At 44.4% G+C, this 25959-nt stretch overlaps 2 protein-coding genes across 2 annotated transcripts in view; one reads left to right on the top strand and one right to left on the bottom strand.

Annotated features, from left to right (window-relative positions):
• Positions 1–6760, top strand: part of NDUFC2 (NADH:ubiquinone oxidoreductase subunit C2) — a 37964-nt gene extending 31204 nt beyond the window's left edge. The window contains exon 3 of the mRNA XM_069203926.1: positions 6556–6760. Coding sequence (XP_069060027.1) covers positions 6556–6605 — 50 coding nt within the window. The 3' untranslated portion in view covers positions 6606–6760. The remainder of the gene's footprint in view (positions 1–6555) is intronic.
• A 3720-nt stretch (positions 6761–10480) lies between these two features.
• THRSP (thyroid hormone responsive) lies at positions 10481–12305 on the bottom strand. Its single transcript, XM_069203925.1, has one exon. It carries the CDS (start codon positions 12133–12135, stop codon positions 11749–11751), a length of 387 nt encoding a protein of 128 aa, XP_069060026.1. The 5' UTR covers positions 12136–12305; the 3' UTR covers positions 10481–11748.
• Between the last annotated feature and the right edge of the window lie 13654 nt (positions 12306–25959).

Raw genomic sequence — 25959 nt, 5'->3', positions numbered from 1 at the left:
TCATTTTTTCAGAGCAGGCAGTGGTCCACAGGACCACTGCTTGCTCTGAAAAAATGTTTACAGTGACATTCACAATGGGAAAGGGGTTCCATGGGGATCCCTTCCCTTTTGCGAAAGTTTTAGCACCCATTTGAAATGGGTGCAAACTGCGATTGGTTTGCGCCCGCGTTCGCGGTCACAAAACAATCCTACATTGCACTGCGAGTTGCAATTAGGAAGGGAACACCCCTTACTAATTGCGAGTCGCAAACCCGTTTTGTGATTCGGTAACCAGGTTACTGAATCGCAAAACTGGGTTTGTGCATCGCAATGTGCTTTTTGCACGTCGCAAACAGCGAAAGTCGCTGTTTGCGACATGCAAAAAGCTACCTACATGTGGGTCTTGGTCCCTAATTAGGTCTGGTGTTAACAAAGACATTTTGTTTTTATTAAACTTCTATTTCTCTCTCTTTCGGCTGGCTTTACTGTGAGTGATCGCATTCTGCTCTTCCACAAGGAGCATATTGCCACACAAAGTAGTTTTGTTCAGTGTCAGGAACTACAGTGGCAATCAGTGACGTAACGAAACTGGAGGGTGCCCCTTTGCAAAGAACATGGAGGAGCACCCTCTCCAGACTCACTCAGGGCAGGTGCTGTGCTGACGGGGCCCCCTGGAGGGCGGCTGCGGGGCCTTTGTTATGCTGCTGGTGGCAGCGTGTGCTTTAAGAGTTCAAAAACCTTTTGGGGGGGTTTTGCCCATGTTTGTTACAATGTTGAGGGCCTGGTAGCTTCCACAACAATAAAGTGTTACAAAAGCCATGTCAAAACAAGACACGCATTGATGAAACTAAAAGACTTATAAAAATATGTCAGATCAGTTGGCTTTGTCAGTGTTTGTTTATTTTCATGCTTCCCATAATCGTGTTGAAAATGGTTACACTGATTTTCCATTAGAAATATTTTTGGGAAATACTAGCATGCATCAACACATTTTACTAAATGACACTTCATTTGCATATAATCAGAGAGCATTCTGGGAGCATTATACTTAGCCTCTTAGCCTAAACTTTTCAAACATGTGTGTACACGTTTTTTTTTTTTGTACTGGAACCAACGTCAGTAGTGAAGTGTGACCTTAAAACATTTATTTACAGCACGCACCCTAATAATGAAGGCTTTCAAATAATGAACCATAAATACAAGTTCGAACAGCATTATCTTTTGGAAACACATTACCTCAACTGCAGAGAGTTCAACTCTCTGTAAACAGGCAGCCAATGGGTTTGTGCTGCAGGGGGTTGGGCCTACTTGTCCCAAGGACAAAGGAAACATAAAAACTTGTTGCCCTTGACCCCAAACAAGATGTCCTGGGCGTCGGGCGGTAGGAATTCCACATCCCTGTGGAATTGCCTCCTCTATGCCATCCTGGCATAGTTGGCACAATCCCATGATCCCAGTGGTCTGTAGCACAGACCCTGGTACTGCCAAACTGCCCTTCCTGGGGTTTCACTGCAGCTGCTGCCAACCCCTCAGACAGGCATCTGCCCTCCTGGGGTCCAGCCAGGCCTGGCCCAGGATGGCAGAACAAAGGACTTCCTCTGAGAGAGGGTGTTACACCCTCTCCCTTTGGAAAATGGTGTGAAGGCAGGGGAGGAGTAGCCTCCCCCAGCCTCTGGAAATGCTTTCTTGGGCACAGATGTGCCCAATTCTGCATAAGCCAGTCTACACCGGTTCAGGGGACCCCTTAGCCCTGCTCTGGCGCGAAACTGGACAAAGGAAAGGGGAGTGACCACTCCACTGACCTGCACCTCCCCTGGGAGGTGTCCAGAGCTCCTCCAGTGTGCTCCAGACCTCTGCCATCTTGGAAACAGAGGTGCTGCTGGCACACTGGACTGCTCTGAGTGGCCAGTGCCACCAGGTGACGTCAGAGACTCCTTCTGATAGGCTCCTTCAGGTGTTGCTAGCCTATCCTCTCTCCTAGGTAGCCAAACCCTCTTTTCTGGCTATTTAGGGTCTCTGTCTCTGGGGAAACTTTAGATAACGAATGCAAGAGCTCATCCGAGTTCCTCTGCATCTCTCTCTTCACCTTCTGCCAAGGAATCGACTGCTGACCGCGCTGGAAGCCTGCAAACCTGCAACATAGTAGCAAAGACGACTACTGCAACTCTAACGCTGATCCTGCCGCCTTCTCAACTGTTTTCCTGGTGGTGCATGCTGTGGGGGTAGTCTGCCTCCTCTCTGCACTAGAAGCTCCGAAGAAATCTCCTGTGGGTCGACGGAATCTTCCCCCTGCAACCGCAGGCACCACAAAGCTGCATTACCGGTCCCTTGGGTCTCCTCTCAGCACGACGAGCGAGGTCCCTCGAATCCAGCAACTCTGTCCAAGTGACTCCCACAGTCCAGTGACTCTTCAGTCCAAGTTTGGTGGAGGTAAGTCCTTGCCTCACCTCGCTAGACTGCATTGCTGGGAACCGCGACTTTTGCAGCTACTCCGGCCCCTGTGCACTTCCGGCGGAAATCCTTTGTGCACAGCCAAGCCTGGGTCCACGGCACTCTAACCTGCATTGCACGACTTTCTAAGTTGGTCTCCGGCGACGTGGGACTCCTTTGTGTAACTTCGGGTGAGCACTGTTTCACGCATCCTCGTAGTGCCTGTTTCTGGCACTTCTCCGGGTGCTACCTGCTGCTGAGAGGGCTCCTTGTCTTGCTCGACGTCCCCTCTACCTCCTGGCGCAATTTGCGACATCCTGGTCCTTCCTGGGCCACAGCAGCGTCCAAAAACGCTAACCGCACGATTTGCAGCTAGCAAGGCTTGTTGGCGTTCTTTCGGCGGGAAAACACTTCTGCACGACTCTCCACGGCGAGAGGGACCCGTCCACCAAAGGGGAAGTCTCTAGCCCTTTTCGTTCCTGCAGAAACCTCAGCTTCTTCTGTCCAGTAGAAGCTTCTTTGCACCCACAGCTGGCATTTCCTGGGCATATGCCCATCTCCGACTTGCTTGTGACTTTTGGACTTGGTCCCCTTGTTCCACAGGTACCCTAGATTGGAAATCCATTGTTGTTGCATTGTTGGTTTGTGTCTTTCCTGCATTATTCCTCTATCACGACTTCTTTGTCCTTGGGGGAACTTTAGTGCACTTTGCACTCACTTTTCAGGGTCTTGGGGAGGGTTATTTTTCTAACTCTCACTATTTTCTAATAGTCTCAGCGACCCTCTACAAGGTCACATAGGTTTGGGGTCCATTCGTGGTTCGCATTCCACTTTTGGAGTATATGGTTTGTGTTGCCCCTATCCCTATGTGTCCCCATTGCATCCTATTGTAACTATACATTGTTTGCACTGTTTTCTAACACTATACTGCATATTTTTGCTATTGTGTACATATATCTTGTGTATATTCCCTATCCTCTCACTGAGGGTACACTCTAAGATACTTTGGCATATTGTCATAAAAATAAAGTACCTTTATTTTTAGTATAACTGTGTATTGTGTTTTCTTATGATATTGTGCAAGTGACACTTGTGGTACTGTAGTAGCTTCACACGTCTCCTAGTTCAGCCTAAGCTGCTCTGCTAAGCTACCATTATCTATCAGCCTAAGCTGCTAGACACCCTATACACTAATAAGGGATAACTGGGCCTGGTGCAAGGTGCAAGTACCCCTTGGTACTCACTACAAGCCAGTCCAGCCTCCTACAGCTATCTAACCATATTTCAGCACCACAGACCGACCGGTGTTGCTTTGTCTTCAGTATGTGCACCCATTTGAAGCCACCTGTCCTAGACAACCTGTTTCTCTTCATGTGAAAGAAGATTAAGCATTGCCAAAGCCAGTATGTCCAGGGGTGTGGAATTTATTAAAATATCTACTTGTCCAGGGGACAGGTTGCTTCTCAAATCTACTTGTCCTGTAAAAAGATCTACTTGTCCCTTTGGTGCCATGTAGTGTGGCGACAAATTATGGCAGCAATTAATAGCCTCTCTGATTATGCCAGGGCTACTACCATAGTAGGGCTTGAATACTTGGAGTTTCAATCCCTACTGTAGCAATTTCCTTATTTTGCCACCTTTCTGCAGATCTGCATACTGGGGCTGGAGGAAGCAGTAAGCAATAGTTCCAGGGCTGGAATGCCTTTGAGTCTGCAAACCTACTAACCTGCATATTTTAAAGATTTTTACCAGCTTCTCTCTAATATTTTCCCATAATAAGAAAGGTTGGACATTTACTCCTGACAATGGCAGAATTAGAACTTCTTCCAGGGTTGGGAAGAAAGTGGCTGGAGGGAAAATGAACTTGCAAATGCTCAATAGATTTTCACATGAGCAAATCTACACATCGTATTTACCCACGCTAAAATACAGTTCACAAATATTTTATAGGGGTACGACATATACCATGGGTGCACTTTTGTGACTTTCTTTAAGAATTTGGGGCCACAAGTAGGTAGGTTCAGATTTGTGACCTGCAAATTGCGAGTTGCAAATCCGAATGTAGGATGGTGTCCTTGACACCATCTGTGATTCGCAAGGGCTTCGCAAATGCCCACATCATGAATAATCATGAGGTGGGTCGCAATTTGCGACCCCCTCACGAATGGTGGCCTGCTGGAGACAGCAGACCACCATGTCTGTGACTGCTTTTCAATAAAGCAGTTTTTTTTTTTTTTTTTTTTTGTAATGCAGCCCGTTTTCCTTAAAGGAAAACGAGATGCATAACAAAAACGAAAAATGAAACGTTTTCGTTTCATTTTTTCAGAGCAGGCAGTGGTCCACAGGACCACTGCTTGCTCTGAAAAAATGTTTACAGTGACATTCACAATGGGAAAGGGGTTCCATGGGGATCCCTTCCCTTTTGCGAAAGTTTTAGCACCCATTTGAAATGGGTGCAAACTGCGATTGGTTTGCGCCCGCGTTCGCGGTCACAAAACAATCCTACATTGCACTGCGAGTTGCAATTAGGAAGGGAACACCCCTTACTAATTGCGAGTCGCAAACCCGTTTTGTGATTCGGTAACCAGGTTACTGAATCGCAAAACTGGGTTTGTGCATCGCAATGTGCTTTTTGCACGTCGCAAACAGCGAAAGTCGCTGTTTGCGACATGCAAAAAGCTACCTACATGTGGGTCTTGGTCCCTAATTAGGTCTGGTGTTAACAAAGACATTTTGTTTTTATTAAACTTCTATTTCTCTCTCTTTCGGCTGGCTTTACTGTGAGTGATCGCATTCTGCTCTTCCACAAGGAGCATATTGCCACACAAAGTAGTTTTGTTCAGTGTCAGGAACTACAGTGGCAATCAGTGACGTAACGAAACTGGAGGGTGCCCCTTTGCAAAGAACATGGAGGAGCACCCTCTCCAGACTCACTCAGGGCAGGTGCTGTGCTGACGGGGCCCCCTGGAGGGCGGCTGCGGGGCCTTTGTTATGCTGCTGGTGGCAGCGTGTGCTTTAAGAGTTCAAAAACCTTTTGGGGGGGTTTTGCCCATGTTTGTTACAATGTTGAGGGCCTGGTAGCTCCCACAACAATAAAGTGTTACAAAAGCCATGTCAAAACAAGACATGCATTGATGAAACTAAAAGACTTATAAAAATATGTCAGATCAGTTGGCTTTGTCAGTGTTTGTTTATTTTCATGCTTCCCATAATCGTGTTGAAAATGGTTACACTGATTTTCCATTAGAAATATTTTTGGGAAATACTAGCATGCATCAACACATTTTACTAAATGACACTTCATTTGCATATAATCAGAGAGCATTCTGGGAGCATTATACTTAGCCTCTTAGCCTAAACTTTTCAAACATGTGTGTACACGTTTTTTTTTTTTTGTACTGGAACCAACGTCAGTAGTGAAGTGTGACCTTAAAACATTTATTTACAGCACGCACCCTAATAATGAAGGCTTTCAAATAATGAACCATAAATACAAGTTCGAACAGCATTATCTTTTGGAAACACATTACCTCAACTGCAGAGAGTTCAACTCTCTGTAAACAGGCAGCCAATGGGTTTGTGCTGCAGGGGGTTGGGCCTACTTGTCCCAAGGACAAAGGAAACATAAAAACTTGTTGCCCTTGACCCCAAACAAGATGTCCTGGGCGTCGGGCGATAGGAATTCCACATCCCTGAATGTCATTGTAATGTGTGGATGCACATGTCTGTGCCCTATGTGTATTTTTCCCCCATTCTTAACTGTGCTGCACTTCCGCAACGCCGCAAGCTTGAGGAATACAAAACGGAGCCCAGGCCTGAGAGCCACACACACTCAGATTACAATAACACCTACAGTCATAAATAGCCTTTGTGCATTCGTACATAACTGTGTTTGCGTGTGGTAGTATCTTAAACACAAACTGTTGACTTTACCAGTGCTTGTTTTGATTTGTAGTTTCTTCTTTGCTTCGTCTTGTCACTTCCTCTGTTAATACTTAAAGAAGAAAACTCTAGTGGGTCTTATAAGGGACACCACGAGTAGGGTGATAGCATCTCATTAAATGTGTTCATTGAGTTGTGGAGTAAGCAGTCAGATGGATTCTAGTATCCACGTGATTTTCTGATGTTTTTTTGTTTCCCTTGCAGAAAGAAAAATAATGGCCGAGGTGTTGGACGATTTTCATCCTGTTCGTTGAGGATTTTCCATCCACCACTCAAGACCCGCAGACCCCTTTCATGATTACAGCTTTAGATTACAGACCCTATTTTGAAAGTTGTATTTAATAAGCGGATGATGCCTATCCATGTGGAACCAACTGTATTCATGGCATTAAAATTACTGATGACCTCAGAGCCTTTCTCTGGTGTATGTGTTCCTGCTAAACCCAGATCTGAAGAAAGCCTATATTTTTTGGTGCAAATTCTTAAATCTGGAAACATTTGTTGAGATCTGCTCTGCGCATTGAAGAGTAGTGACGGAACTTTCACCAAAGTTTAATGACCTGATTTCACTTAGAAAGTTTACATTGCCAGAGGAAAAGAAGCACACTTAAAATAGAATATAATGGAGACAGTGACCAGGGAAAGTAATGAGATGTCTTTTTCTTTTTTTTTCTGTGGGAGAAAAGGTAACCATACATGGGGTTCACGTAGACCAAGAACTAGACAGTTCCTCCATCGAGGATAAGCTATGCTGATTTACGTGGGTCACAGCAGGCCCACTGTAGGTACAGGATGGCTTGGTCCATGTCACATTTTCAGGACATCCTCATTAGATACATTTACGTGCAATTAAAGATAAATGGAACTAATTTACAGAGTGGTTGTCTTGACGATAGGACATGGATCTGGCCTGCCTGAACCTTACCTCATGACACCTGGGTAAAAACCACAGCGCCACCTACAGGCTCAGTATTGTAACTTAACCACACATGTATCCCGATACTGAAGGTCAGCAAGGCAGAGAACAATGAGCACCTCTTGAATGCTTTCAAATAAATGCACGAATTACAAAATTCATTCAGCGGATTTTATCCTACGTGAGTGAGATAAGCAAATATTCAGTCCTTGGAGAGAGGAAAGGGGATTACCTTTGGGAAACCAAAAGGCCAAAACTAAAACCTTTGCGGTCTTAAGAACCAGGTTGAGATTACTTTTGAGCTCTCACCATGAGCCCCACTGCAGCACAGTGGTTATTTCAAGAGGGATTCACTGCGTCTTAATAAAGGAATTGGTTGCTTTAATAACCATAAACATATACAGCGCGTGGACTGGGCAGGGACATTTGTTTTACTTAATTTGTAAAGTATTTTCCCTAAAGCTCCGAGAAAACGATGCACAGGTAAATGCCCAGTTAAATGCCCATTACAAAGTTCATTCTTCCAGTAACCCAAGTCCTGGAGAAATAATTACAGGGCAAGTACAGCAGAAAAGAAATGTTATTTTATGAAATTGGAACGCTCTTGATAACGCTTGTATTGTGGTATTCTGCGTGAATATAGGATCTCAAAGAAGAGATCAGATTCTTAGTGCATCATTGGGTGAGAAATGCACACATTCAAACTTCTAAGTGCTGAGCAGCACTCAAAATCACACCCTTGGGGTACAGACCACGGCCTGTAGTGTACACCCCCCCGCCTCCCCCTCATATGCTGATTCAACATACAGCAAGAGAAGGCAGATTAATGTTCATATTGCTGAGCAAGTGGGATAGTGTGATGTGGTGAATGTATGAGCCTGAATTTAACATATATATATATATATATATATATATATATATATATATATATATATATATATATATTTTTTTTCTTGGTTATTCGATTTTGAGTTTGTTTGAACCACCCAGACAACAAAGGTTAGAAAACAAGATCGCGCCCTTGGAGCGCCAGATAAAAGTTTTTAAAAAATCTGCATTTAGAGGTAGCCAAGAAAGTGGGATGAGACAAAGATATTGATAGAGGAGGATGGAGAAAGGCTGTATATTCGTTTTGAGAACAATAGCTTGGAAACGCACTTTTAGACCAAGGAAAAGGGAGCGCCTGGGTGAGCAGAGATTCAAGGATTCACTGCATATGACTGAATAGCGTAGCGCGCTCTTAACTTACAATATTACTTAACTAATATGCTTTGCTATGCGTTACCCCTAAACAGCAGCATGAAAGTATTAATCCTCTCTTCCAATTCCTCTTCCCCACCCCTGCCGGGTCGGTTTGAAAGGAAATGACCGGGGCGAGTTAAAGATGTGGTCAACAGGACATAGTTTGATTTAATAACAAAACAAAGATTTCAGAGGGGCCAAACATTTATAAAACATTAACCATTTTATAGGGATTGCAGGACGCGGGACTTGCCACACAAATATATTCTCAGAAAAGCAAACCTGCCGAATAGCGTTTATACCGTGAAAAATAAGAGTTCTCCCGGGTAACTATTTTCATCCCCGATAAGAGCAGACGCCCTAAGGCCGCAATTGATATCCCTGCCGGGGATTGCAACGTAACGTTGTTAAAGGTATGGATCAAGGCACTCCAATCTCTGCAGTATGGCACGCGAAGGAATATGAACAGCAGAATAAGGTGGACGAACATCTGTAACAGTCACCAGGGCACCGCACAATTCCTTCCAGCGGTTGGTGTACTGGGGGCTATGCTTTAAAAAAAAAAAAAAAAAAAAAAATTCCGTATCAGTAGACTTCTCAAGCCTCTGGACCCTGGTGCAACGGCACCTGCTGCACTGTTGATAACTACCCCGCTAACCTCTACTCCCTTACACAATGTCCTCCTCACTTATTCTAACTCTCACTCCTGGACTCACTCCCTCACCTTCACTTGTTCATTTTTGCTCATTGGTTCTCACTTCACTCTTTGACATGTTCAAATACACCAAACTTACATGCACTCACTCAGTTTCATTCTCTGTCACTAACAGTGGCGGCCCGTCCTTTAGGGCGGAAGGGCCGCCCTCCCCACCCCCGCCTTTTGCCCCTCATAAAGACTGCCTGTCAGGCTCAGCAAAGGTCAGCCTGACACTCTCCATGTTCAGATCAGGCAGCCAGGAGCGAGACATGCGCGATTTGCGCAGACTCCTGGCTGCCTGAGCTGAACTTTGCTGGGCTGAGGAGGTCACAGCTCCTATGGGTGTGACCTCCTCGGCTCAGCAAAGGTGCCTCGAGGCCCTCCCCTGGGTGACGAGGAAAGCGTCACCAATTGACACACTCCCTGGGCGCTTCTGGTTTAAGCCCTGAAGTGCCCAGGGCGAGTGTCAATCAGTGACACTTCATCACAGGGTGGGGTTAGCAGTCTCCCTGACCCCATCCCACTCTGTGATGAGGCTGGGACTGCTGCCTTCCCTCATTGGCTGACCTAAGCCAATGAGGGAAGACAGCAGTCCCAACCTTCCTGGGATCTTGAGGCTGAAGGTAAGTGTGTGTGTGTGTGTGTGTGTGTGTGTGTGTGTGTGCGATGTTTTAAATTGAATAGTGCGCGCATGCATGTTTGAGTGTTATGAGTGTTGTTAATGGGTGTGCATGCGTGTGTGTGAAAGAATGAGTGTGTGCGATCATTTAAAGTGAATGTTTGGTGTGTGCGTGCATGTTTGAATGGTATGAGTGTTGTTAATGGATGTGCGTACGTGTCTGTGTGTGAAACAATGTGTGTGTGTGTGTATCCCACCTGCCCGGATTCTGCGCCTTTCGCTCTGTGTGGCCCCTCATTTCCCCCTGCACGGATGTGCGTCCTGACAGCCGTATTATACCATGTGTAGTGTGCCGCATGAGGCATGCCCAGTAGACTAAATACAATGGATTGTGCATGTTTGATGGGATTGTAGTTTAGAGCGATCTTCACATATGCAATCCAAACATTCGTATGCAAAGCGCAGTCGTCAAACTCTACCTGGCTCATGGGTCAGCCCAGGTCCTCCTCCTTCCATCGGGAGCCTGGTAGGGAGACCACGGGGGCTGACCTGCGCACTGGCAGTGTTCATGAAAACAGAAACCTCGTGCTCTCACAAATACTTTTAGGTTAAATAATTGGCACAGTACGGACCGAGACTGGGCGTTGGGTGGCAGGGCTGTGCCCCTAGAGCCCCTGTTGATGAGCCGCCAGTGCCCACCTCCACGAGACTCCTGGTTTCAGGAGTCCCACTACATCCAGGAGACACAGACTGATTGGGGGGTGAGGGAGGAGAACTTAAAAGGTTAGTCCAAGAGTTTGAATGGGAAGGCTGTGGTCTTGGAACATAATTTAACTTAATGAAATACCAAGGAAGCATGTATCCATCAACTCTTTATTATGTGGAACTGAGTGATACTCCGTTCGAGGTACAACTAAAAATACGCGAATTTGCTTTCGCCCTCTGTGCAGAACATGTAAACACGTAGCATAAAACCGTACTGGTCTTACAATATTTTTTTTTGCTAGACGATAGAGACTTTTATGAGCACAGTTTGTGGTAATAGCAGATAAGTAAACAGGCGGTCATGAAGGGATCAGGCAGCAGTTGTGGCTAAGATTGGCTGCTCCTGTACAGCTCATTTCATTGGTGCTCTCATGTGACACCTTACTGCATCACACATAATTATACCAACAGTCTATTAATGCTTAAAGATACTTTGCCAATCCAGCGTTTGGGTCTAGTTTTTTTTTCTTTTCTAAAGAGTCTTGCGGGGGTTCCTTTGCCGTGAAGTGTGTCCTCCTCGGTGTTCCCTCTGTACCATCCGACTGTACCCTCGGATTGTGATAACGGCTCTACCTTGAGTGCGGTATTACAAGTCCCTCTGGTTCGTGTCTGGTTTTCATTCATGTGTGGCTAAGCGGATGCAGAGCTCCTGTTTGATGCCGAGGCGTCACTCTTTTATGGAGCTTTAATCCAGGAAGTTAAGAGTCTTTTACTGTCCATATAAATCCACTGGTCCCCCCCCCACCCCCACCCCAAGCATCCCTGTAGCTGTAACATTGTCTTTTAAGCATTAACACGTTTGCTATTGACCCCTAAGCACAGAACTAATTTCAGTCTCAAACCCCACCCCACAGACAGGCTTACACAAACGAGAGACTTAAAACAAGTGGCCCAGGGGTCTTGTATCAACTTTTTTGCTATTAACTTGATAGTTTTACTTTACCTAGTTTTAGATGCAGCACAGCCCAATAAAGGCTCAAGTATGCTTTTCATAAAATTTAAAGGTTAAAATAGTCCACATTTATTGGCAGTAGTAATGCATGGTTCATGGATTGCAGTGGACTATTCTGTGCTGCTTGTTGGAGATCCCGCCTTCATTTCCGTGAGTTTGGTTGGGTCTTGGGCCTCTGGTGCATGCTCTGCACACAGAACCAGTCCTCAGTGAGCCATCCCCAACATGTCCTCGTATCTCCGGGTCAGAGCGCGGGCCTGCTTGGTCAAGCAGCTCAGAACATGCAATAGTCCTTGGGTGTGCGACCGGAGGAGCACTTCCAGGTCCAGGCTCTCGTCGGTCTCTGGTTGCAGGTCTGTGGTGTTGGTCTTGGCCGGCCAGCCGTCCAGAGGTATCAGACCAGTTTCCACAGTCATTCGAATGGACTTCAGCATGATGTAGCTCTGGTAAAGGTCTGAGAAGCCGGTGCCCTGCGGCTGCTCCAATGGGACGTCACGCAGCAGGCAGGGAAACATCACCACCTGCTCCATGTTGCAAGTAGCTTCGGAGAACTTGGCCATGGCAGAGGTCAGGCAGTTTTTCGGGTGCTGCATCTCTCAAGCCAGTGCAGGGGCCTTCACGAGCCACAGGGCAGCTGTCAGGTTGGTGAGTCGAAGAGCGTGTGGGCATCTGCTGACATTTCAGGGGTTATATGGTCTGAGCATAAACCAGCAACTGGTGGCGTGACTTTTTTTTTTGCTGGAATAGACATATTGCAACAGTTGTAAAAGTTAGATCATGCAGTCTGTTTGACCGGGCACACACACACTCCCCGTGAACCGTTCACAGCTTGGTAAATAATCCTGCATTAGGTAACGACTGGAAGCCTGAAGCTTGCTCAATGCAGCCCTTCAATTGCACTGTTAACTCTGTGAGGGCCTCTGATGTTGGCCAAATGAGACTTTCCTCCTAATTCACAGTACGAATAAAGGTGACACATGTAGTCCTTAATATATGCTTTATTAATGGACACAATTTAATCCAAGAATAAAAAAAATCCTTTTACCTGCGTTTGCCAGATTCTGAAGTTTATTTTTCATTGTAACATATTTTCTGCAAGCAAACGATAAGTACTTTAAACGTCTGAATAGTAACGAATAAAATAAACTTATGAGATACATTGTCCATGCTAAAGGGGTGCTGTGTTTAAGGTGCCTTTTGCGCACACAGCTCTTATGGTTGAGCTGGCCATTAACAGCGTAAAGCCTTTCAAATCCATAAATTCGTTTGACCCTTTTGTTTCAGTGCTATATTGTAAATAATTTACCGCGTGAGCTCAGTTAGAAGAAGCTTATCTTCCGTAAGCTAATGTGCTAATTACGTACATGAAACCAATCTATGCTTTCAGTGTAGGGGAAACAGCTATTTTGTGCAAATGATAACAAGCATTGAAGAAAAGTCAATAAGTCTCACCTATGAGAGCCTGTGGCTTTGGCTATGATATTTAGCCCTGCTGTGCAGTATAGCTAAAACATTATTTTTAAAGCACCATTACGCGGTCATCACCCCCCCCTTCCCACAAAAAAGCATTCTTATGCCCCCCCCCCCCCCCCCCCCCCCCCGTTCTTAGCAGGGTGCTCCCCTCATCTCCTCTTGTTTGTCCTCTCTCCCTACCTTGGTCCTTAACTCCGCCCCTCCCATCCCTCTGTGTTGGTTCGTTCCCCAACCCACTCCTATTTCTTGGGAGGGTAAAAACAAACAAACAAAAAAAAACTGTTGGACGAGCGGGTAGGGGGCACAGACAACACAGGAGAAGGAGGGGGAAAGCAGTTGGGGGGCGAGGCAGCAAGGGCAAGAGAGAAGGACGCGGGTGGGGTGAAGGGGGGGAAGGAAGCTCACAGACAATCGAGGGTGAGTAGAAAGGGGCAAGCAGATGGACCATGGAGGGTGGGTTGAAGGGGCTGGGGCAAGCAGATGGACAACAGAGTTTGGGTGAGATGGGCTGGGGCAAACCCATACAACGGAAGGTGGGTGGAAGGGACTGGGGCGAGCAGATGGGCAAAGGAGGGTGGGTGGGAGGTGCTAGGACAAACACGTGGACAACAGAGGTTTGGTGGGATGACCTGGGACAAAGGCAGACAACGGAGGTTGGGTGGAGGGGACTGGGGCAAGCAGATGGGCAATGTAGGGTGGGTGGGACCTGCTAGGACAAATACATGGACAACAGACGGTGGGTGGAAGGGGCTGGGGCATGCAGATGGACATTTGTGCTAGGTCAAACACATGGGCATCAGGTGGGGGAATGGGCTGAGGCAAACCTGGACAGTGGAGGGTGGGAGGAAGGGGCTGGGGTAAGCAGATGGGCAAAGGAGGGTGGGTGGTAGGTTCTAGGACAAATACATGGACATCAGAGGCTGGGACACAGGCAGGTAAGCACAGACAATGTAGGGTGGGCAGGAGGTGAGGGGGCAAGCACACAGCCAATGAACAGTGGATGAAGCATATGGACAATGGAGGGTGGGCGGGGGGAGAATGGAAGAGGAACATGGAGGGAGAAGTACACACGGGAGGCTATGAGAGTGCATGTGTTTCCTAGCAGAGTGTTGAAACAAAAGAAAAAAAAGTAGTACCTGAAAAAGCAAGCAGCAGAAAGACAGTAATGCATCCATGCTCCAGTGTAGAAACACCCTCGAGAAGAGGAAGGAAGGCCTACGGAAGCTGGAAAATCAGAAGAAATGAGAGCGGCAGTGAAACCAACCAAGGGTGGCATCTAAGCCCACGGAAAGGTAACAAAAGGTGTCGCAATTACAGTACATACACTGTCTTAGGCAAGTCCTAAAAAGGTTTTATAAGACATGAAAACAGGGTTTGTAAAAGTGTTGGATGTTCTTTCTCTTGTAAAATATGCGTTTCAGGCAGCAGCATAAGTTACAACCAAATATGTTTTCTTTGCACTTTGAGATTTCATTGCCACTTACAAGTTTACAAAATTACCCTCTATCCCCTCCCCAGGGTCATTTGGTAACAGAGCATTGGAAAATAGGCTCATTCTCCTTTTTCTCCCCAGTCAGAATTCCCACATATTCCTTTCGCCACAGGTCCTATCTGTTCACAATAAGCTCTGCAACCTGTACCAACGTTGTCTCAGTGTTTTCTTGATTAATGTGATTTTTATTTTTTCCCGAAACTTGGGATATGGTATACTTGCTCTATAAATGGCTGTTTTGGATGTAGATAAATCATAAATTTGAAATGGTGCACAATTATTAAATGTATGGAATTTGCTTCCCAAATTTAATCCCAATTTCATTGTTCTAGGTTTGGTTGCAATCCTGATTTGAAATGAGGAAAAAAAAAATCGGTATATCACATTTAACCCCGTAACAGCTTTCAGCTCTGGCCAACTCTATGGAATGAACTACAAAGCAAACGTGGTACTCACTGGGCGTGTGCGTAATGTACAATAAGCAGGTGTAATCTTGCGTAATTCCTAAATTTTGCATTACGCAAGATGTGCAAAGTTTTAATGGGATTTTATGTGAGTTTTGCCCACTGATACTGGTTGCTTTAGAATGTAATGTAATTCGAGATTTATAAAGCGCGTTCCTAGTCAGAGATCATCGAAGCGCTGTTTCGAGTTAGAAATGTTCTCCTTGAAAGCCGACTCTCGAGTAACTTTTCTATGGAAGGTGTGTCGTTGCCTCGAAACGTCACTTGAGATACTAGCAAAAAACATTATGCTCATTTTCTATAAGTTTCCTGATATTTCGTGTAATTGTTTTGGGAGGAGAGATGAGATCACGCAGAATACACACAGCCCTGATCTTCCTGAATGTTTTGATCCTGATATTGCAAACTCCTAGTTGCAGGGAAGGCATTCTACTGGTTTAGTCCATAGAGAAATTACTTCTTCCTCTCGCTGCGATACCTTTGAGCCAGAGCACCTTGGCCTCCTACTGGCTAGCAGGAACAGGATGGGCAGGGCCAGGTAACAACGATGGGGCAAGTTAAGGCTTTTATAATTATTTCTGTCCTCAAAGCACTTTTCTATTACTTGATGGTAGTCTCTGAGTCCCCCAGACAATAAGTAGAACTGCTGTATTTCGTGTCACCTTCCCTTTCTCCTGCAGTGTTTCACTGCAGCCTGAAATCAACTCACACTCCAATTGCAGCAGCTCTCAGAGGAGGCAGAATGAAGCCATTTTGTTCCATTGCTAAAATAGAGCTACAAATACTACCGACTGAACTGGCTTGCAGTGCTGTATTGAGATCATCACCCTTAAAGTTTAAATTTGTCTTACATTTCCAATTAATCCCCCAGCTATGTTTCCGTTTTTTCACTATTTTATGTTATTTTTTCTAGAAAAGAATACAATATATCTTAGGTTTGAGAGTTTTTTTTTTAATTGTTTTTTTTAATAGTCTCGGCAATATTTGGTAGACCTTTCCAAAAATCAACCGTGCAAGAGCACAGAAGTGGAAGGTGGGTTTTACTGAAAACCCCTTCATTCAGGGAGACTCAATTTATTAGTTGTTTTGTGCATGGAAAATAATTGCATTCGCCTTTTATAGACTTTCAATCACAGGGAAATGTTAAGATTTGCACCCGTTAACAATACTGTCTCATGCATAGGCATGTAATAGTTTAGGAAGATTCCACTGAAAATGTGAAATGCAGTGCAATTAATATCATTAACAGTAGACCAACTTAATTTTCTAGACATTGGAAGGTCTTGGTGTTGATACTAAAGGAATTTGCAGCTGATACAAATAGAAACAAAACTATTCAGAGCATTTAAAAAGAGTTAACATTATACTTAGAACTTTGAATTGACAATTGAGTTGGTTCTATACCAGAAAGAAAGTAGAACTTGGCCCATGTAAGCCATTCAGGGGCGGCTCCTTCGCTATGGTGAAGGAGTGTCTCCCCACTGGCTCTGTTTTATTTTTCTGCTTCTGGCACAGCCACCAGGGAGGGGCTCTGCAATGGGGGGAGGGGCTCTGCAATGGGAGGAGGGAGAGTGCACCTAAATGCGCATGTGTGTTTGTCCAGCCGTTTGAGGCCAGCCAAACATACATGCGCACTTACATACAATAGGAGGGTGAATAGTGAGAATTGAGCGCTCCCTACTCTATTTCTATATTCATGAATCCTATTATGTCTCACGGTGCAGCTGACTAGGGTCACACCCTCTAAGAACCCAAAACGACAACCACCTATTGTCAAAACATGAAAATAAATTCAGTTGCACACGTGACAATAAAAGAAAACCTATTTTCAATACAGTAATCAGATTATATTATATACACAAATTATACAAAGATAATTCAAAATTATACAGTTTAGTACTCCCTGGATGAAACACGTGTTGACAAAGGGACTAAAGACAAAGAAAAGAGGAAGTTGTTGGATGGAACTGATAATTTCGAAACTGTTCACACAAGGACACAAATTGGTAACTTTGGAACTAAACCACATAAAGACACATAACTTGGATTGATGGACAATATACTTTGGGACTGAGGATATGACAACAAAGGAACTATACATTTTGTTTTGGATTTTGGGAAACCTAGAGAATAGGATAATATTTGATGGATGTCTAAACTGTATAATTTTGAATTATCTTTGTATAATTTGTGTATATAATATAATCTGATTACTGTATTGAAAATAGGTTTTCTTTTATTGTCACGTGTGCAACTGAATTTATTTTCATACATGCGCACTTACGTTTCTCCAGCCTGGCTGTGTTTAGCAGCTGGCTGGAGAAACTGCACAGACCCTAGGGCTGTGTCTGGGCAGCAATCACTGCTGCTCAGACTAATCCTGGTGCTGCTTTCATACATGGTTTTGCATGAAAGCAGCACCAGGATTGCTGGGGAGCCTGCAATGCTGGGACAGAGGAAGAAGAGAAGCGCAAGGCGGCAGGGATGGAGGCAAGGTAAGTTATTTTTTTTATTTTATTTACTTTTACCTTGTCTCCGTTCCCCCTCCTCCATCGCCCCTCCCCTTGAGTTATGCGGCCTCCCCTGAAGCCGTTGTCTAGGGTTTGAAGTGCTTTGACGAAATTAGCCGCTTGTAGTTTGTGTCCAGTGCTTAACTGGAAAAAAATAAATAAGTGAACGATCTTAAAGTGTTTCTTCTGAGCCTGACAATGACACTGACACACGGCAGAATAATAGAATACCAAAACTGTCTCGGCTTGTTCCCATAGCATGTCTCTTTTTTCACCACCATACACGGTCTCTCTCTCTAGCAGGTTTATTTTTATCTGTGCTTTATCTCGGTCTGTTTCCTAACTGAAATTAATAGTCAAAACAACCACACAACAGAACCCAATAATGTAGTGATATTGAAGTAGATTAAGCTCTATTTAATCACTTTTTTAACTCAATCTTCATGACAGAAAATATAGTGCAGTTACAATTTTAATTAAATATAAAGAAAATAAAGTTAAAACGTTCAATTCTAATCAAGAAAAGGAATAAATTACAAATTACATGAATGGAAAAATATAATGGTGCCAAGTATCAAACCATCTGGGGGTGGGGGCAAAGGGTGGACAAGGACTCCTGGGCCACACAGTAGTTGAGGTTGTTTGCTACTGGTGTCTTGGGGTCCACCCTACTCTGGTTTTGCAAACTGGGCCAAGTACATCCCTTCAGTACTTGCCTCTCTGGGTAGTGGGTAAGAGCAGCCCCAGGCTGCTTACAGAGGTAGGTTGGGAGGCAAGAGCTAAGAACGCAACAGTCAAACAAACAACATGATGACATAGTGTCCAGCATTGTGCTTACTTTAACTGGCAAGTATCGATGAGCACGCTGCACTCCATTGTGACGTCGGCCACACACAGGAACACACTTACCTTCTGCACAAGATCTCCTGGACACCTGAGGAGCTCTCCACGTTCAGGTGAGGTACAAGAGCTCTTTGTCCAAAATGTGATGTATTGGATGCAGATAACATTAACATGTATCCAAAGTGCCCAGGTCTACTGGAAGTCTAGAATGAGGCGAGTAAACGTATATCCTTTATCCTTGAAAAAGGTATCGGTCTCAGTCAGGTATTACTTGGATTCTCCATGGCAAACACATTCATATCGCAAGATAATCAACAATTTTTATTCTATTGCTGGTCAGATGAGAAATCTGCCAGAGTTTGGTTTTTAATCTCACGCAAGTCCTCTCGCTAGCTGAGAGCTGTGAATGAGAGATGACTAGAACAAATGAAAAAGGTGATGGCAAACATGATGCTCTGTCCCATGCATATATATGCCCTTGAGCAAACACTAGGCTCTTAGAGTCATTTTCACACTCTGGGTCTCAGATGGAAAGTCCAAGTTTTGTTTTTATCTAGGGGCCTGCAGTGAAATATGTACACCAGAAGGTAATATGGGGACAATTTTAAAACATATTGATTCTCTGATTTATTGTATAAGCCAACAAGTTTCATGGTTTGTGTAATTAACTTGAACTTGTTTATCCTGTCAGTTTTGTAGAGTCGGTCCTGTGAGATCTACCTAGGTATTCAGAATTGGCTTTGCATTTGTTCTCCAAGGAAAGACCTATTTTGAGTCCGTCTGCTTGGAACAGCTAATTTATTACCCATGTTTGGCGAGTTCAAGCCTGCACAGTGCAAACAATATTGAATCAGCTGCAAAATGTTCACGAATGTATGCACACAAAGATCAGGCTGCCCAGCACCTGCTGGCCAACTGGTAACAAAAGCTTTAAAAATAATTGATGAAGCCATTTCTTTTTGGGCTTGGGTCTAGAAATTTGTCTTGCAACAATATTTTATATTGAATTCAGTGTCTAGACGGTCCGTTCCTCCCATTACAGGTAAGAGTAAATGGTAAATATTTAGTGGACTACTGCAAAATATCTAAGTATGACTTCAAATTCTTGTAAAGCAATTGTGGCACCCTGGCCAGGATTTTCCCTCATCGTACCGGGGCGTCATTACCCACCCTTCTGTGGATACTGGACCAGGTCGACAGTGGATGAAGAAAGTCAGCAGTGCAACTCAGGAACAAGAGAAGAGTTCCAGAAGTGAATCAAGTAATGTCCCACATCAGCGGTCATGATGCTGTCAGTCAGTGGTGCTGGAAAACCACCAACAAGCCTTGGCAAATGCAAGAGTCGGAGGGGAAGGTTTTGCAAGGCTGAAGAGGACCAGCAAGGCCCAGGGGACTCGACCCAAGAAGGGGAGTCTGAGGTGACACCCAGTAGCTGGGAGAGTCACAAGAAGAGGAGGCAGCCCCCACAGGAGACCCACAGGCAGCAGTCACAGGAGTCGCATTGAGGCCCACTCAGCATACCTGGACAGGAGTCCCACGTCGCTGGAGCAGCAGGTAGTAAACTGCTTTGCAGGGAAGAGTGCTGGAGGCTGGGGTTACACGGAGGCGGAAGATCCCTTGGAGGAGGAACAAACAAGCCTTGGTAGCTGCAAGAGTCCCAGTTGTTAGACCTGACAGCCTTAGGGTGGTCATCCCCCAACTTTTTGCATGCCTCCTTCCACTTTTCTGACACTGTTTTTGCTGGTTTTACAACTCTGTGCACTTTATCCAGTGCCAAAGTGCATATGCTCTCTCCCTTAAACATGGTAACATTGGTTCATTCCCAATTGGCATATTTGATTTACTTGTAAGTCCCTAGTAAAGTACACTACCTGTGGCCAGAGCCTGTAGATTGAATGCTACTAGTGGGCCTGCAGCACTGATTGTGCCACCCACATAAGTAGCCCATAACCATGTCCAAGGCCTGCCACTGCAAGTCCCTTGTGTGCAGTTTCACTGCCACTTCGACTTGGCATTTAAAAGTACTTGCCAAGCCTTAAACCCCCCTCCTTTTTCTACATATAAGTCACCCTTAAGGTAGGCCCTAGGTAACCCATAGGGCAGGGTGCTATGCAGGTAAGAGGCAGGACATGTGGGTAACCCATAGGGCAAGGTGCTATGCAGGTAAGAGGCAGGACATGTACATGTGTGTTTTATATGTCCTGGTAGTGGAAGACTCCTAAATGTGTTTTCCACTACTGTGAGGCCTGCTCCTTTCATAGGATAGCATTAGGACTACCCTCATATACTGTTTGAGTGGTAGATTCTGATCTGAAAAGGGTAAATAGGTAATATTTAGTATGGCCAGAATGGTAATAGGAGTTATATGGTCTGAGCATGAACCAGAATGGTAATAGAAAATCCTTCTTATTGGTGAGGTCGGATTTTACATTACTATTTTAGAAATGCCACTTTTGGAAAGTGAGCATTTCTCTGCACTTAAAATCCATATATGTCTTACAGCCAGTGTCCAATCAACGTCTGGCTGGGCTGGTTGACAGATTCTTTGTGCATTTCACCCAGACAAACGCAGGACACTCAGTCACACCTGCACTCATCTGCATATTAAATGGGTCTTCCTGGGCTGGAAGGGTGGAGGGCCTGACACCTACATTTCAAAGGACAGTGGCCTGCCCTCACACAATGGACTGTCAAACCCCCTACTGGGACCCTGGCAGACAGGCCTGTACTGAAAGGGGAACTTGTGCATGTCAAAACAACTCTTTGACGTCTCCTCCACTTCAAGTACATTTTTGGGTATATAAACTGGGTCCCTGACCCCACCAACTCAGACACTTCTGGACTTGAACCTGCAAACTGTCAAGGGGAACTGCCTGGCTGCCCAAAGGACGCATATGGACTGCTTTGCTGAGAAGGACTGCTGCCCTGCTGCCCTTTGACTTTACTGAGAAGTGCTCTCCAAGGGCTTGGATTGAGCTTGCCTCCTGTTTCCTTAAGTCTCGGGGCCAAAAAAAACGAAATCTCTTCAGGAAACTCCTTGTGCGCCGAAAATCTATGCACAGCCTGCCGGAAACGACGCACAGTCGTTGTTCGACCGAGAAATCACCGCACAGCCAAGCCGGAACGATGCAGCCCAACTTCCAGAGTGAAGATTTGACTCAGCACCTGTCTTGTGACCAGAAATTCGATCCACAGCCCTACCGGCCCGATGCAGAGCTGAACTGGAATGACGCAGTGATTCCCCGAATAGAAAGTCAATGCAGCGCCTGCCGTGCCACAGAAAATTTGATGCATCGCCACACCGGATCAACGCAACGCCTGTGACTTCTTCCCGCATACCCATGATTTCCCCGCATCGTCCCTGGGCATCAAAAAGATCCCTGCATCACAGTGAGGCACCAAGACTGCACACTGAAAAATGACACAAAGCCCCTTGTAGTGTGGAAAGAAGCGACGCATCATCTGTGCCGCACCGAAAAATCAAACGCACACACTATTTTTCCATGCATCTCCTCCTCTGCGGTCTCTGTGTGTGTGTTATTTCGACGTAAACCAAGTACTTAGTGTAACCAAGAGACAACTGTTGATTTCTAGGATTTAAGACTTTTAAAAGTTGCAAAAGTGATATTTCAACTTGTGCTTATTGAGTCTTTGTTGTTTTAACCTTATTTTCTCCAGATACATATTATCTATTTTTCTAAACCTGTGTGGTGTATTTTTGCGGTGTATTCACTGTGCTACTGTATGATTTATTGAAAAAATACTTTACACATTGATGTCTAAGCTAAGCCTGACTGCTCAGTGCCAAGCTACCAGAGGGTGGGTACAGGATAATTTGGATTGTGTGTCTTACCCTGACTAGAACTGTGGTCCCTACTTGGACAAGGGTGTATACCTCTGCCAACTAGAGACCCCAGTTCTAACAATAATAATTATGTTGTAAGAAATGATTTATTGTATTTTCAGTGACTAATTTATATAGTCACTGCTGCAACTACGAATGTAGTATTTCTTCCTATTATAAATCTTTATTAGTGCATGCTCTGTTGATGTACCCGGTTGTAATAGGGTCACTTAGGTACACCCCTGTTGTTGACAATATGGATTGCACCTTGTGAGGTGCGTGGGTTCTTTTCAGTGACATAATATTAGTTACTAAATTTGAAAGTATCAAGAGAGGACTTCACGAAATAGCCTGTTACAGAGACCCTAGACATGTCAGAACCCCATATGGTCAGTTATACAGATGCTCAACTTACACGATTGATGGAACACCCTTCATTGTTAAGTGGAGACCAGGTCACCCCAGTTTCTTCTAATTTAGATACAGTAGAGAGGCTGAAACAATTGAAAAATCAAAATATATGTACATAACTTCACACTCCGGTATTACTAGAACATCTGAAGAACAATACAATCCCTATTCGATTGCAGGTTAAGAATATACCCCTGATTTTTATCTTTGACAAGAGATACTTGACACAATTTAGTGGAGTCGGCCCAAAGTGCACTAGAGACTGGTTGGCATTATCTACAGAAATGGCATGAGTATTAGTGAAGCAGAACTGAAAGAAATTGAAGCTCTAGAAAGGGAATTAGCCAATGACGCAACTATTCAAGACTCAAAGCAAATACTGGAAAGTGTTGATAAAACTACTGCCGATTGCAAAATCCATACGGTTAACCAGAAAACCAATAAAGTCTCAAGGGACATCAAAAACATTAAACTTGAGAACATCTATCCCTTCCTCAGAGAAGATTTTTATAAAAATACTAATCCAGGTAATCTAAATTTACAATACTAGGCAAGATCACATAGAAGGTTTATTAGATGTCGGACACATCATCAGATTTTGTTCAAGATTTATCAGGTCAATCAACCCCCAGTTACCAACACCCAGGGGCCCAACCTGTTTTTTGGCACAGGTGGCCGCAGAAGGAGAGGTGGAAGAGGCCAATATCAAGAACAGGGTGATTTGCACACCAGGAGAAGGACATACAGACAGTAGACAAAACCATGGCAGTCTCTAAAGACCTGATCACTATTTGCAACTTGTCTACCTAAGCCCTTACTGTATTGGAGAATCAAGTATTAAGCAAAGGTTTATCTTTGTACTTCTCAAAGTTCTGAGCCCGGAGGCAACTAAAGCAGAAATACTTGAATTTTTATGCAAGATTAGATTTTAAGTTTTCTTTTCTGGGGGCTCAGATGACGGAGAGGAGAATGTCAATGGTTTAAGGCACACGTCCACTTTTTGCCCAGATAAAACCACCATGCCTCCAGAAGTACTTGTGGTTGAGGAAACTGTACTAGGTGAAACAGATCAACTTAACAATAAAAAACAAATATTGTTCAGACAAAATTGCACTACAAAAGAAATTGAAGCTATATGCAACCTGGCTAACAATAAATCCATTATCATTAAGCCAGCAGACCAAGGGGGTGGGAGAGTTGTATGGGACAAGACTAAATATGAACAGGAAGTTATGAGACAGTTTAATAACCAAGAACATTACAGTTTCATTAAGGAAAATCCCACTCAGTATCTATGTGGGAAAATTAATGAATTTACCACAGAGGCAATAGAAAATGGGTGGATCTGTAAGAAAGCTTTCAATTTCCTAATTAACTTAGAGGGTAGGATATCACTCAGCTGTGTGCTTCCCAAAAATCATAAAGGCCTGAAAGCCCCTCCTAGAAGACCGATCATTTTTGTGTGCAGCTCCGTATTGGAACCAATCACCCAATACGTGGATGTTTTTCTCAAGCTGTTTAATATTAATACACAAGCATAAATTTGAGACACTATGGACATTGTTAATAAAATAAAAGGGTCCTCCTTCAACAAACAAAAACAATATCTGGTAGCCTTTGACATAAAAGTCCTGTATACCAACATCCCACAGGATGAGGCGATTGAAGTGATCAGAGAAACCTTGGAGTCTAGGCCTTTACCTCATAATGTCCCCACTGATTTCCTAGTAGCCCTAGCCAACTTTTGTTTGAAGAGTAATTTCTTTAGGTTCACGGAAAATCTATATTTACAAATCAAAGGGGCGGTTATGGGTTGCAGCTTTTCTCCGAAGGTAGATAACTTGGTCATGGACTATTTTGAAACAAAATGGATTTATAACAATTTACATCCTTTTACAACAAATATTGTACAGTGGTGTTGATACATCAGTGATATTCTCATGATTAGAGAAGATGAAAAGTCTATCTTGAAAGCTTTCCATGAGTGGCTTAATCAGCGTACACCTGATTTGAAATTTACCATGCATTGCAATACTAAAAGAATCAATTTCCTAGATTCATGGATAATAGCTAATGAAGGAAGGTTAGAAGTCCGCTTATACACCAAACCCACAGATAGCAATAGCTTATTGCATTTTTCGAGTGGCCATCCCAGAACCGTGAAAGAGAACTTACCTTATGGACAACTCCTCCACATCAGGAGGAACTGTACCAATAGGATTATTTTGAAAATGCTGCTACATTGATTGATAAATTGGTTAGTACGGTGTTGGTTTGTCTTTGAGTTTTCTGATGTATGTGATTAGTCATAAGGACAAACAATGTTTTCATATTTCAGGTACTAGGTAAATTAAGCAGTAGGCTACTGCGTGAGTCTGAATTATAATAAATATGTTCTAAGAAATGATTTATTGTATTTTCAGTGATTAATTTGTGTCGTCACTGTTGCAAATACAAATGTAGTATTTTTTTCCTATTGCAAATCTTTTTTAGTGCATGGTCCTTGAGTCTGGGTTCACCAGGCACTGCCAGGGTGAACCACCACCATTGCTTCTATGTGCTGACCTGCCTGCTCCTTGGGGCCCCCAAGTGTTCTCCTGGGACTGACTGCCCCAGAATTGACCGTAGGACTCTGAGTTCAACCCGCAGCCACTTTTCAGAACAGTGTATGGAAAGTGCTTCCCCTCTTTACCTTGTCTAGTGCGAGGTGAGAGCTTCTTCTACATCAGTGCACGTGGAGAGATTTATGCTTCCCCTAAAGTGACCAGGGCCAGTGTTGGCAGCTCCCTTCCCAGTGGCTTGCCCACCTGTGTTCAATGCTGAGGTTTCCTGCAGAGCGCAACCATTGAGCTCCCCCTGCAGTCCTGTAACGGCCGCATTATTCATAAAGTTGATTTGGCTGGAGCTCAGCGCTCCAGGAAACTGCTTTATCCGCATAATAGGTGCACAGGGGTTCCTGTGGCCTACGGGGTCCACTGCATTACTGCACTGTACGTTGTAGGTGCCCAGGTGCATATGGACCTACATTTTTGGGCTGATTACCATAACACTTTGTGGGGGAGTGTATGTGCGCTGTGCCCTACAGCTTTACAGTGGTTTATATATGTGATGTGCTGGTTCATGATTGGTTGCCCTACTCGCAATAAGGTGGTCATTCATGTATACCTTTCTTTGTAGTCAGATTTACGTTACACGCCTTAAATACTCACTGGTATATATTGTGAGTCCTTGCCTTGCACAGGACAGCAAATGATATAAAAGTGATGGATGGTGATCTTGGTCCTGCCATGTGTGGGAAAAGAAGTCTTACCTCAGAGTTGGTGTAGTATTCGCAATAATTATGATTTATATTATTTATGATGCCATGTGGTGATTCATGT

Source organism: Pleurodeles waltl, chromosome 8, assembly GCF_031143425.1.
Source record: "Pleurodeles waltl isolate 20211129_DDA chromosome 8, aPleWal1.hap1.20221129, whole genome shotgun sequence".
NCBI lineage: Eukaryota > Metazoa > Chordata > Amphibia > Caudata > Salamandridae > Pleurodeles > Pleurodeles waltl.
Note: the sequence above shows the minus strand (reverse complement) of the source record. Positions and strands in the feature narration are given on the sequence as shown.

Bases quoted from the DNA above. Each gene is read 5' to 3' on its own strand.
- THRSP (XM_069203925.1), bottom strand. From the start codon at position 12,135: ATGCAGCACCCGAAAAACTGCCTGACCTCTGCCATGGCCAAGTTCTCC.